The following is a 14252-nucleotide window of genomic DNA, read 5'->3' on the forward strand; positions in this document are numbered from 1 at the left end:
TCCCTCCCTGCCACTCTATACCTTTCAGCAGATGATCCATGTAAGCTACCAACAACAAAGGTGAAAGATTACAGCTTTGTCTAACCCCTGTAAGTACCCCGAACCAAGAACTCATTCTACCATACATTCTCACTGAAGCCCAATTGTCAAAATAAATGCCTTTGATTGATTTTAATAATCTACCCTTACTCCCATAGTCCAATAGTATGGCAAACATATTTTCCCTTGGTTCCCTGTCATATGCTTCCTCTAGATCTACGAAATATAAGCATAACCGTCTATGCCTCTCGTAGCATTTTGCAATTACCTGGCGCATACTGAAAATCAGATCCTGACAGCCCCTCTGTGGTCTGAAACCACACTGGTTTTCATCCAACCTCCCCTCAACCACCGATTGCACCCTCCCTTCCAAGATGCCAGTGAATACTTTTGCCTGGTACACTAATCAATGAGATACCTCGATAGTTGTTGCAATCCTTCCTGTTCCCTTGCTTATAGATAGGTGCAATTACTGTTTTTGTCTAATCTGAATGTACCTTACCAACACTCCATGCTAATCATACTATCGTATGAAGCTATTTCATTCCTGCCTTCCCACTATACTTCATCATTTCAGGTCTAATTTCATCCATTCCTGCTGATTTATGACAATGGAGTTTATTTACCACCTTTCCCAATTCCTCAAGAGTAATTTTACCATCATTTTCCTCCTCCCCATGAGCTTGGTTGTTCGAGACACCACCAGGAATATTTCCTTTTACATTGAGAAGATTTTCAAAATATTTTCTCCACCTGTCCAGTGATTCCCTGGGATCTATTGTGAGTTCACCTGAATTACCCAAAACACTGTTCATTTCCTTTTTCCCTCCCCTCCTTCCTAAGATTCTTTATTACTGTCCAGAAAGGTTTTCCTGCTGCCTGACCTAACCTTTCCGGCTTATTACCAAAATCTTCCCATGACTTCTTTTTGTTTGGAGCCATTTCTGATAAGCCTTCTTTTTATGTTTACACGCAGCTGTCACTTCATCATTCCACCAAGATGTTTGCTTTTCCTATCTTTACACACAGTTGTTCCTAGGCATTCCCTTGCTGTTTCCACTACAGCATCCCTGTATGCCTCCCAATCTCTTTCTATTATAATAATTTATATAAAATAAACATTGTAAGCTTGTATTGTATAAGTGGGACTTTTCTGCAATTTAACAAGCCGATCACTGATGAAATACCTGAGATCGAGACATTTGAGGTGAATTTGGAGGCAGATTAGCACTTTTAACTTCTCCTGCGGATAATTTATCCTCTGTCTCATTATGATCTTGTCTTCACTAGTCTCGCTTGTCTCAAGCAAAAAATCCGTCATCTGAATCGGATAGTTCACTTCAAGATTCAACGTCTGAATTTTCTGACATACAAGATACCTTGTCAGTAGAAAGACAATCAAAACACGACAAGCTTATAAGAACACGTTCTGAATGATGAGATGAATACAATAATCCTGCTAACTGGAACATTCATCTGACAGCAAGAGCTCAACAATACTAATAATCCAAGCTGGGTACACACTTTTGTCTGACTTTGCAAACTCCTGCATTGTAATAAGGAATTATACAGGTGTCAAAATGACCCCTTCCGCTGTCCTGGATATGCCATATCAAAAATCTATGATAATGTAAAGATTTTGTTGGGTGTGATAGATCACCGTAAACAGGACAAAACATGATGAAAATTCAAGATATTTGAAGAGAAACAGTATATGGTAAGAGTGCGCAAATTGTTCACGAAAAATTGCAGGTGGGTGTTATTTTGACCCCTTCTGCTGTTCTAGTGTTAAGAACCATGCCAATGGCCCTTAGAAAACTCTCCTTGGGTCTCAAATATCTTTGGATTCCGTAATATACTGGATTTTAGTAATAATGCCAAATGAGCATTCATGTTTACTGTACAGGATGGGCCAGAAGCTATGATCAGAAAGTATTTCAAGTAACTTAACATATAGTTTCACGGTTGCATGGATCTGGATATGTGTTGTAGGTACATCTGTCTTCTGGCAGAGGTCACTCAAATTAGAGCAATGCAGGTGATAATTGCTACACATCACTCCATGAAAATACAGCATGTGATCATGTTCTGTTTTGCTTGTGGTTCTGGCGACTGCCACTAAGGTGATACTGTTGTAAACATTTATATTATAATGATGGATTCACAACTGAATAACGTCTTCTTCTTAGCGTATGAGTGCATGAAAAGGAATGAATGGATGAGACATATGATGAAATTAGGGGAAACCTTCTTTAATCACTTCAATAAAGAAACTCGAATGGTCTAATCTTCAGAAACTGGAAAGAAAGACCTCTGCAACTGGGCCTGTGTTAAAGGCACCCCACAGTGGAAGATCTAAGAAATAAGACTATAATGAAGTCACTAAACGCTCAAATGCATCATTACATTGTTCACCAGTAAAATCGACAAGGAAGCTGTCAGTGGAGATGGACATTTTCAGACCCTCAATGCGTTGTTGGATGAAGAATGAAGATTACCGTTCATTTCGACCTGGCAGCATCAATAAATTAAGTGATCATGATATGAATACATGGCGTGATTCATGCGAACAGTTACAGCTTTTCCAACATTAGCGGCTCGCCGTGAGGTTATGTTGACAGATGGATGTGCTGTGTATCTTAGCTTCTGGTCTCAAAATGTTTATATCTGGATGAAAGACAACCTTCATTATAATGAAGAAATTAAGCAACACCCTCCTGGGCTGGTGTTACCAGTAACCTTATCGTCATGCTGTATTTTTTCGTTGGGTCTGTGACAGGGGAATCATACCACCAGATGTTATCTCACTTGCTGCAACCAGAACTCAACAAAGTTGGCTAGCTGAATGATGTAATTATGCAACAAGATGGTGTCCCTTGGCATACTGGACTCCTGTTCAAGACTGATTGAACAACCAGTTTCCGTTGTGGATTGGACGTGGAGGGCCTCTTAAATGGCTACCCAGAAGCCCGGACTTAACAACGTGCAATAATTGGCTGTAGTCTTTCTTAAAGGAAAGGAAGAGCTGACAGAAGAGATTACCTGTACCCTGAGAATGATTACTCCCAACATGCTGCACCGGGCAAGCAGATGCACATGGTAGCAAATCCAACTCTGCGCTAAGAATGATGGTCAGCATACCGAGAGAGTTTGAAATATGCAAGAACATTCATTTCTGTTTTATTCCATTTTTGCACGTATTTTTTAATGTTAAATACAACTGTTTGCCTTTCATGTTGCTTCTTGTTTCAATACAATAACATTAAACATTTCCGATTGTCACATCTGGCCCACCCTGAACTGGTACTCCTTGTCCTTTCTATAAGCAAGAAGTAGTAATAATAAATGTCAAAATACATTGATGAAATTCCTACCTTGTAATGGTTCTGATGAGTGAGTCAACTTCCTCATGAGATGGAACAACTTCTCCAGAGAACATAAGGTTGACAGGATCCAGCAGTCGAGACACAGATCGGGACAGGTATGCGTTTTCAAAGGCAACCACAACATCACGACTAGATACAAAAATATTCACGTTACATATTGCCAGTTTCAATATTAGTATTTATTTGTAAGAAATCATTCTCAAGAAGTAATATTTTTAATGGTGTATCACAATAACAGATGTTTTAGCACTATATCATTTCCTTACGAGTCACTTTTAAAACAGTAGAAATCCACTATAACGAGTACGGTATATAACGAGAACTCCGTTATAGCGACGACTTTTTTCTGTCCCTTCAAAATCAAATCAAATCAAATCAAAATCTCTTTATTTGCAAATGAGGTGTCTACCTCGGTGGCAAATGGTACACTAAAATACATTATTGTCAAGCACTAAATATTAAATTAACAAGAGAAGAAAATTTTTCCTATAATACAATATTATACAATTTACGCTAACAATGTTTTCTATTAAACACACAGCTCATCCTTAATAAATTTATATTGTTTACAAAATTCTAATTATAATATCTCCTGTACTACTTACAAATATAGTCAACTGATATACAGTATGTGGAATTGCTTCAAATGATACTATAAAACTGGTATAACATTAATATTTACATTGCATTTATTTATTTACTTTTTTTTTTTTACCCGTTCTGGATCCTAAGTAGCATAACGACCTGCTGCGTCTTAACCAGAGCCCCTTTTGCCACCACTTTTCAGAGTTCCTGAAGGGCCTTCACAGCTACCGTAGCGGTCCCAGGGCCCTCGAAGTCCCCACTGTACTTCACCCCTACAGGCAGTCCCCTACTTTGGCTGTCCAAACTCCTTAGACCAGGGGATGGAATTAATTTATTCACACACATTTTTTTTTTATTTACAATAACCTGCACCGGTCGAATGCCCTCTAACACTTCATTTATTTTCTCTGTTGCTGTTTATTCTCTTCTTGAATATCTGTACAGATTTTGGAAAAGGATCAAACACTACCCCTGGTAAACTGTTCCACTCCTTCACACCCTTCCCAATGAATGAAAATTTACCCCAATCGCTTCTGCTAAAATTCCTTCTAATTTTATATTTGTGGTCAGTCCTGCCGATATAATTATTTTCCAACTGAAGCCTCTCACGGATATCTCCCCATGCTTCTTCTCCTGTATAGGCTCTATATAATCCTGTAAGTCTAGTTTTCTCCCTTCTCTTACTTAAAGTTTCCCACCCAAGTTCCTTTAACATTTCTGATACACTACTCTTTCTCCTGAAATCCCCTGTTACAAATCTTGCTGCTTTCCTCTGCACACTATCTATTTCTTTTATTAGGTATTCTTGGTGAGGATCCCAAACACTGTTTGCATATTCCAATAATGGACGAACCATACTCAAGTAACTTTTTTCTTTTAATTCTTTGTTGCATCCTTTAAGTAGCCTCATTATGACATGTAATGATCTGTATGCTTTCCCAACAATGTCATCAATATGACCCTTCCAGTGCAAATTACTTTCAAATCTCACACCTAAGTATTTGCACTTGCCATCTTTTGGGATAACTACCTCATCCAAAGTATATTCAAATTCAGTTTTAAAGCTCCTGTTTGTAAAAGTTGTAACAGTTGATTTGCCTCCATTAACCTTCATATTATTTTCTTCAAGCCATTGTTGGATACTTTCAAGGTCCCTTTGTAATTCTGAACAATCCTCAATGTTGTTTATTTCTCTATAAACAATTCCTATATTAAACTGTGTATCGTCCTTTGGTTACAGCGAGAACCCTATCACTGACGCATCCGTTATCACGAGCGATTAAGCACGCGCGATTTTTTTCTGTTACCGATATTTATGCACCCCAGCGATATTGCATGCAATCGATTACCTTCGGCATCGTTTCATCGCTACATGCACCAGCGATTTCTCTCGTCGACAAGGCGATGTCGGAGTTGATTAGTAATACCCGTCGAAAGCTGCTCTGTAAAGAAAATTCGAAATGAGAGAGAACATATTTTCGTAATAAAGGCATAAATAACGTGTCCGATAATGTTTGTTAACTCGTTAAAAATAAAGGCTGACTAAACGACTACTTAATTTTGAGGCTAAATACTGCAATTAAGTAAGAATGGGATACACCTCGAGATATGGCTGAGTGCTTAATTGATTTCAGGGGTTAGTTTATATTTTGTCGTGTCTGGTTAAATTCCGGAAAGGCTATTATGGAAATTTATAGCGAGAAAGTTATTTCTCTCTACTGGCGCTTGAAGTGTGTTTTCATCATACGTATAGTACGGTTAAGTTAGAATACGTGACGTTGTTTGAATAAGAAAACTGAAGCGTTTGCAACAAAATGCGATCGATCATCTTCGGTACGGTATAGTTTTTTCACTTTGTGCATTTGCGAGGTCTCTCGTTGAGATTCAAAGGCGATGTTGAAGTTGATTAGTAATACCCATCGACTGCTGTACTCTAAAAAAAATTCGAAATTAAAGAGTATAACACGTTTTCGTAATAAATGCGTAAATAACGTAGCCGATGGCAGTTGTTAACTCGTTAAAAATAAAGACTGAAGTAAACGATATCTTAATTTTAATGTTATATATGGAAATGAATTAAGTAAGAATGTGATACACCTCAAGATATGGCAGAGTACATCACCGATTTCAGAGGATATTTCATATCTTCTCGCGTCTAGTTATGGCTATTTACATGTAAATTTTTCACGAGGAGGTTATTTCTCTACATGCGTTTCAAATATGTTTTCATGATACATATACGGTTAGGTGTTTGCCACCAAAATCTCTGGAGTGATACCGTATTTCTCTGAATCCAAGACTTTTTTTTCTCAGAATCTCATGCAAAAACTCAAGGGCTGTTGCATTCGCGGCCTAACAGTAAGTTAATGGATACCACTGGCAACTACCGCAGTAACCATGCTGCTTCTTTTCACACGTGCACAGAACTCGTTGACAATAAATGACCGCCTCTTTACTATACATCGCTAGCCGCGAAAACCGGTTGTACACTGCCTGTGTGTTTCTCAAATCTGCAGAATGGCATCAAAACATGCGACCCTTCGAATTCTTAGAAAAGCCATGGCTACTCAGTGGCAGAGTTATAACGCATCTATTGTACTAGACGCATAATAAAATGAAGGTTTATAGACAGCAGGAATATTTTCGTGATGGATAGTCGTATTATAAAGATACGTGAAAAAGGTATTGCCGGCAAATTTTCAACGGGTTATAGTCGATATTATGATGCCAATTTTAAGTTAATGGTTATTAAACACTGGGAAATGTAGAATAATTGTGCAGCCGCAAGAAAATACGGCATTAGCCAATATTTGGCAGTAGCATGAAGACAAAGAGCTAAAAAAATGCGTACTGTACAAAAAATGCATTCAGTGGTCCGCAACAAGGATGCTTTAAAGAAGTCGAAGATGAAATTGTGAGGTATGTGCACGAAAAACACAAGGGCGGAATGGCCATACCGTGGCGCAATAAACTCGTTCGTTGACTTTCAACGTCCGCGATTAGGCCTATATATCGCTAGCCGCTGAATTTGGCCGAACCCGGCAAGCAAGACGTGAGTGTTGCGGTAGCCGGTTATATCTGACGCTGCGTAACAGTTTTATAGTCAGCAAGAATAATTTCCCGATGGATCATTGTATTGTAGAGACGCATGGAATAGGTATTGCCGGAAAATTTTCAATGGGTTCTCTTCGGTATTATGATGCCAATGTTAAGTTAATGGTCCTTAAACCCGCGGAAATGAAGGATAATTGTGCAGCCGAAAAAAAAAGCGTGACGAAAGTCAATGTTTGGCGTCTAAAAATAGTCTAAAAATGCATAGGCCTACTGTACAACAAGGCATTCATATGATTTTACAAAGTTCTTTTTTGAGCGTGATTTAAATTTTTTGAAGAAAAAAGTGGGGTTCATCTTGAATTCGGAGAAACGGTACTATATTTTTTTCAGAATGAAATTAAACATACACTTTCACGTAGTATCGGATTACGAAAAATAACAAACAAGTAAGCCGTAGTGTGGATATCATCTGCGGAAACGCAAGTTTTGAACAAACCGATTGCCATTTCATACCGATTTTAATGTGCATGGGAGGGTTCCGACTTTTATACAAAAATCGGATATAACGACAATCCGTTATAGCGAGTAAATTTTTTGCTGTTATGAATTCTCGCTATAACGAACTTCTACTGTAGGCCTATATCAATACAGAATGATTTTCCTTTTACTAAAGTAGTCCTTACTTTAATTCAAACACAGCAGTCTTGCCTGCCTGGGGCTCAGCATCCTGCAGTATGATCTCTCCCTGATCAGAACTGCGGCCGACAGCTTGCAGTCTTTTACATAGGTCCAGGTATAACCGCAAGAACTTGGGATACTCTCCTTCCAAGGTCTGCTTCAGGAAAGATGCACCTATTGAAGATGTATGGCATTAACATATCATCATTTAATTAGCAGCTAATCAGAATACAGTAACAGGATTTATCACACTGCAGCAGTGCTTAAAGGGCGAATTTGTTTAGCTCATAACACAAGTGTTAGAAGACTTACAGCCAAAGAGAACAATTTTATTCTTTTCAAGAAAGTAGTTCTTTATGGGGTGGAGTATATACCTTCAACTCCAAGACACTTCATACCATGGAAACAAAGATACTAAGATGGTCACTGGGAGTCACGTGGCTTGATCATATCAGGAATGATGCCACCTGGGCCTCTTTCCAAGTTGCCCCAATACAGGACAAGATGCAAGAGACAAAGCTTTGCTGGCATGGGCACGTGGCCAGAGCTGATTCAACATCCATTGCACAGCAAGCTCTTGCACTTAACCCTGATGAAAACAATTAAATTGAGAGAATGTCCACCTTTCAATACGTATTATGTTGTCTTAATGAGAAATACACTTGTTTTAAAAGTTCTAAAAACACAGTGTGTAACACTATTTTGTCTTCTTTCTCATGCAGTTCTTTGAATGCTGTGTCCTTATGATAATGTTTTTCTGTATTATGGAATATTATGCTTTTTACATTATTGATTCACAGTTAAAATTAAGTTAAAATCTTCATTAAGCTGTCAAAATATATTTGATTTTACGACAAAGGGTTTGTGAAACCAGCTAGGGAAATTCCACTCAATTTTCCATCAATACGGATGTAATTTCTTGAATTTGCCAGTGTGGCTTGATGTTGATGTATTTTAGGAGAGAGAATTAACTTTGTGTGAGAAAATGTGTTGTTACTTAATGGGTATTTTGAAAGAATGTTAAATACTCACTTCCTTGATGGTCCTTTTAGCACGTGCCTCGTTCTTGTCTTGTGTAGCCGGGGACAAACTGAATGTGTCGAGCAGCTGATTAGGTAGAGGCACAAAAGGAGGTGCAGAGGGAGTGGGAGGGGCATTGCTATGGTGTGGGGAACTTGTAGGTAGGAGGATGGTATCATCTTTAGTGCATTTTTTATGTTTCTGGGAAGCTATTTTTAACATTTCTTTTATAATTAATTATAAATAATTTATTAATAAAATGTTATAATTTATCTTATAACATTGCATTGTACTGAATAGGTGGACCCCGCTATTTTGTTCCCATTATATTGTCGGTTATATATGTTGGGGAAAAAAGAATTCTCAAGTGACAGACCTTTTCGTACTTAATCTCCAGAGGTTTTTCCACTATTTTATTAAATATATTTTGATTTGGGCTTTTGCATAACTTGGGGTGATTTGCTGTAGGTAATTTCTATGTTGGATGAGGAGGTTGCTTTTGTGAAGATGTCTGCCTTTTTATTTCCAGGAGAACCAGTGCGTCCTCGAATCCAGGAAAGACAGACGTGGGGCACTGCTTGCTGTAGATCTTATAGTAGCAGCTACTGGGTTGACATTGTGCTTTTCACTGATTGTGTTCAATGCAGCCTGTGAGTCACTTAGTATACGAGCACTACTGCAGTTGTGTTCATACCATTCCATAGCCCTCGGCTGCAGGTAGATCCCTAGGGTCATCCTTTGTTGATGCATTTAGTTGAAACTGCTGTTCCAACTTGAAGTTTCACTTTTCTGTTGCTGAAGTATGCTTAAGTGATTTTGTACAGATTATGTGGGCATTGGTTTTCCATTAGTTGATACAAAATTTTTGGCCACAGGGCATTATCAAACAAACCAGTTATGTCCAAAGAGATTAATAAGCCTATTTTTTGCCTTGAGAAAATGTTCTGAATCCATTCAGTTGCATAGAGAGCAGCATCTCCAGTAGAATTTTGTGGGGTTAAGCCATACTGAAATGGGGATAACAGGCAGTGACGAGGCATGTGGTACATAATTCTGTTGATCATTAGCTTCTCCAGAATCTTCCCAAAAACTGGCTGGAGGCAGATAGGTCTGAAAGACTTAGCTGTAAACTTTGTTAAGGCACTTTCTTTAGGAATTACCATCACTACTGCAATTTTCCACAAGATACAAAAATGGTTCAAAGATAGGCGCTTATTGAAGAGAATGACAAATAAGGATGGAAAACAGAAGTGAATATTTTTTATTATGTTGGTCGATATGTCATCCCAGCCTGATGCTTCCTTATCATTTTGTTGTAGAATGAATCGCTCAACTTCTTCATGTGAGAACAATATGTCATCAGCTGTATCAGGGGAGATCATGGATGAAATTCTCACCGCTCTTTGTGCTTCTATATCCACTGTTTCATGTGAGGAAAATGTTTTTAGTAGAGCATTTACAGTATTGGAAAAGGTTTTAGTATATCTAAGTTCAGTCTCTAATGAGGTTAGGTTATTGAAAAATTTTTGGTTTTCTGGTAAGTTTCTGAACAAATTCCCAAGGTTTTAGCTTTGGTATGGATTGAACAGAATTCTTTCCAGCATTTTGATTTACTTTTAAGGATTAAGCTTTTGTATACATCTTTGACTGCTAGGTAAATGTCATGATATCTCCGATGTAGGACTGAGCAGCGACTTTGTTTATGCTGCCTACGATAGACCAGTACACGAACGGTGATTGATAAACGAGTAATTTTTGCAGGCGATCTCAATGCACGAATTGATAAACCGAGCTATAAAACAGATCTAATCCTGGATACACTAGAAGAAAAAGGATATAGCCTCATTAACAAACCTGATATGTTAACATACATAGCACCGAATGGCACTAGTGCAATAGACCATGTATTATTCGGAGGAGAAGGCATAAAAGGATTAAACAGGAAGCACTTTGGACATCAGCAATAACACCAATAAGAAAACGTATACCAGTTATAACAACTTTTGATTTTAGTCAGCCATTATCTTCAATCAACCTTGTGGCAACCAGAATATCTAGGAAATTAAATTTGGGAAAATTGAACAAAAATTTGGAAAAAATAAAAGATGCAACATGTGTAATACAGCAACATCAAATAACAGAAGCAGTAGAACTATGCACGACGACTTTGCAATCATGTCAAACACTAATAAAGGATAAGAAATCACAACCATGGTTTGACAAAGAAAGCTATGATGAACGGAAGAAGACCCTATCAGCACTACATCAAGCCAAAATCACAATGCAAAAACATGAATTATCATTATACGCTCAACAAAGAAAGTTGTACAAAATTTTAATTAAACAGAAAAAAGCAGACCGCATAGATCTAGATGTCAGAAGACAAGCAGAACTTGCTCAAAAAGATCCTTTCATAGCACTCACAAAATAAAGACCACCTACAATAAAAAGAATTTCCATGGACATATGAGAAAATCATTTTGGCACCATTCTAAACATCAGACATAAGGACACAGCATATGAATATTATACTACGGAAATAACAGAAAATATCACCCTGATAACGAGACAGGAAATATATCATGCAATAACAAAAGCAAAAAATAATAAGGCTTCAGGACCAGACGGCATATATACAGAACATCTCAAAGAATCTTACAATCTGATGGAAGACTATTGGATAGAATTATTCAATACATGTTTGAGTACAGGAAAAATGCCTGAACAATGGAGAACATCAACAATAAAAGTTCTTTTCAAAGGGAAAAGGGAAACTTGTAATCCAGACTCATACATAGGGACAGCCCTTGAATACACTTCCTTCAAAATATTCATGGAAAATTTTAAACGGCAGGCTTACTGATGAAGTAGATGTCCTAATACCAGAAAACCAATTTGGTTTCAGAAAGGGAAGAAGCATTCTCCATGCTGTGAACTGCTTAATAGAACATGTTCAAAATTCAGTAAGGCACCCAGTGAGAAAATATTTTGTAGTCTTCATAGATTAGGCTACAGAAAATCCTTCAATTTCATAAATAGGGAAACACTCATCTGAAAACTCAGTCTGTTGATTGCCAAAGCACACCAAACAACAAAAATACTTCAGACATCTTAAAATACATTTTCATCCAAATACCTGATGATATCACCTTATCCAAGAGTTTAATTCAAACTAATGGTGTTCTACAAGGAGATCCGATTATCCCATTCCATTACAGTCCATTATCAATAATAATAAATTATATTTGCTTTACGTCCCACTAACTACGTTTATGGTTTTCGGAGACGCCGAGGTGCCGGAATTTAGTCCCACAGGAGTTCTTTTATGTGCCAGTAAATCTACCGACACGAGGCTGTTGTATTTGAGCACCTTCAAATACCACCGGACTGAGCCAGGATCGAACCTGCCAAGTTGGGGTTAGAAGGCCAGCACCTTAACCGTCTGAGCCACTCAGCCTGGCTGTTCAATATCAGTTCAGCAATACATCTACTCTATGAAGATGATATGGTAACAGGTTCAGAAGACAGAGAAGAGCTCCAGATTGTACTAAACAGACTCACTTCATGGGGCCTAGAAAATGACTTACAAATAAATCATGACAAAACTAAACAAATGACTTTCAGAAGAGGTGGTAAGCTCTCTCCAAAAGGGACAATGACCCTTCAAAATAAACCCAAAATTCAAATATCTCAGAGTTACTCTTCAAACAACATTGGCATCTTTTAACAATCATATCAAAGAAAGAACAATAAAAGCAATTTACAACATTCCACAACCACAAAAACTTTCAACAAAAACAGCAATGATACTATTTAAAACAGCTATAGCACCAATAGCAACTTATGGGATCCATATTATCTGGGATAAACTTGAAATTAACGACTTGATAATGCTAGAGAAAGTTAAAGCTCATTAAATGAAACCAAACCTGGGTATTGGGAAGACAGCACGATCAAGACTGACCTATGTCTTACTAAAAGACACGCGGTATGCAACACATGGTTTTCATCACAAGTTCTGCCAAAATATGAGATTTCATCACCCAAATGAAAACTCTGTGTGTGTGTGTGTGTGTGTGTGTGTGTGTGTGCGTGCGTGCGTGCGTGCGTGTGTGTGTGTGTGTGTGTGAATTGAGCAATGTACACTGTGAAAGATATCATGTAAATATCTACAGTAAAAGACAAATATCTACAACAAAACTAGGACTAGAGTAATGTACTATAGTGTTTGTATTTTGCACATTGCGCGCATTTTCGTTAATAATAATAAATGTAATTATAAGTGTTAGAACTAGAGGAAAAGAATAGTTTAGATATGAAATTATGTTTTTTTATATACTTTACTCTTTGTTGTAAAGATTAGATTAGATATGAAATACTGTTCCTTTATCATTATATTATATTATAACAGTTCAGATATTACATTATTAGACTGATTCGAAACACTGAAAAATAAACACATGTAAGCAATTGCCGCCGCCGTCACCACCACCACAAGTTCTTGTTCTTCTTATTTTCTGGCATTTTCCTTCCAATATTCACAACAAATTTATGACATGAAAGATTTAAATACCAAGTTCAAAAATATTTTTTAAACATCTAATTTCACACCTGTCTGAAGTGCAGAACCCAAAGTTTATTTAAATGCAACTAAAATATATATGCATAGGAAACATGTGGATGGAGTACATGCCTTACATAAAATAAACACATGAAAGTACAAAATTCTTGGTTGTAGCCTTTGTCAGTGGAGGATAGAGTAAGAATGGTAGAAGCCAGAGGCTATTTTTGTCAGTGTAAGAAGAAAATCAACAAAGAGAATGTTTCTAAACATTTATCACAAGTATACAGGTTTAGCTATTCAACTTTTCCCTTTTCCTGGGTTTATCACATTTCTTCTTATCCTACACTCTCCACATCAAGCATGAAGATCTGTCAAGATGACCCCTCAATGCATGTATGAAGCTCACCCTCCTGACAAAGCTGTGCAGCAGAAACAAGCTCGTTGGGGGCTGAGAAGAAACTGATTTAGAAGAATTGAGATTGATGAGGAGAGAGCCTGTCTATTTGTAGATGTAGTGTATGAAGGTGTGGAGATTGTCCTTCCCTTTTGGGTTTCCATGTCTGTCTTTCTCTCCTTTTCCATTGCTTGCTTTCACAATGCTGACCTGCCAGTGTGTGTCTATGCATGTTCCTATATTTCTACATATACTTGACTTGATAAAAGCAAATACTCACTCTGAGAAGCTTGAATAAGTTGCCGAGATAGTTGAGTGGACACCTCTAGCCAAAAATTAGATGTTAACTCCTGTTGATCTTTTGGCAGAAGGTCGATATAAGCCGCATTCTGAATATGGGACACCAAACTAAGATCACGCACCTTTTTTAGTAGTACACGTTGCAACAATTCAATCTGGGAATAGAAATTGTCAAGTGTAGGTAAGCATTATCTTGCTGGAGGAGGTAAAAACTATACAGCAACTTACAAAA

The 14252-nt window shown here is 37.6% G+C and overlaps 1 protein-coding gene across 1 annotated transcript in view; it reads right to left on the bottom strand.

Moving 5' to 3' along the window:
• The window catches only part of fws (four way stop), a 171850-nt gene that overhangs the window by 46112 nt on the left and 111486 nt on the right, over positions 1-14252 (bottom strand). The window contains exons 8-10 of the mRNA XM_067138127.2: positions 14001-14175; positions 7748-7916; positions 3414-3554 (exon numbers count right to left, since the gene is read on the bottom strand). Coding sequence (XP_066994228.1) covers positions 3414-3554; positions 7748-7916; positions 14001-14175 — 485 coding nt within the window. The remainder of the gene's footprint in view (positions 1-3413; positions 3555-7747; positions 7917-14000; positions 14176-14252) is intronic.

The sequence above is a fragment of the Anabrus simplex genome, chromosome 1 (genome assembly GCF_040414725.1).
Source record: "Anabrus simplex isolate iqAnaSimp1 chromosome 1, ASM4041472v1, whole genome shotgun sequence".
Classification (NCBI taxonomy): Eukaryota; Metazoa; Arthropoda; class Insecta; order Orthoptera; family Tettigoniidae; genus Anabrus; species Anabrus simplex.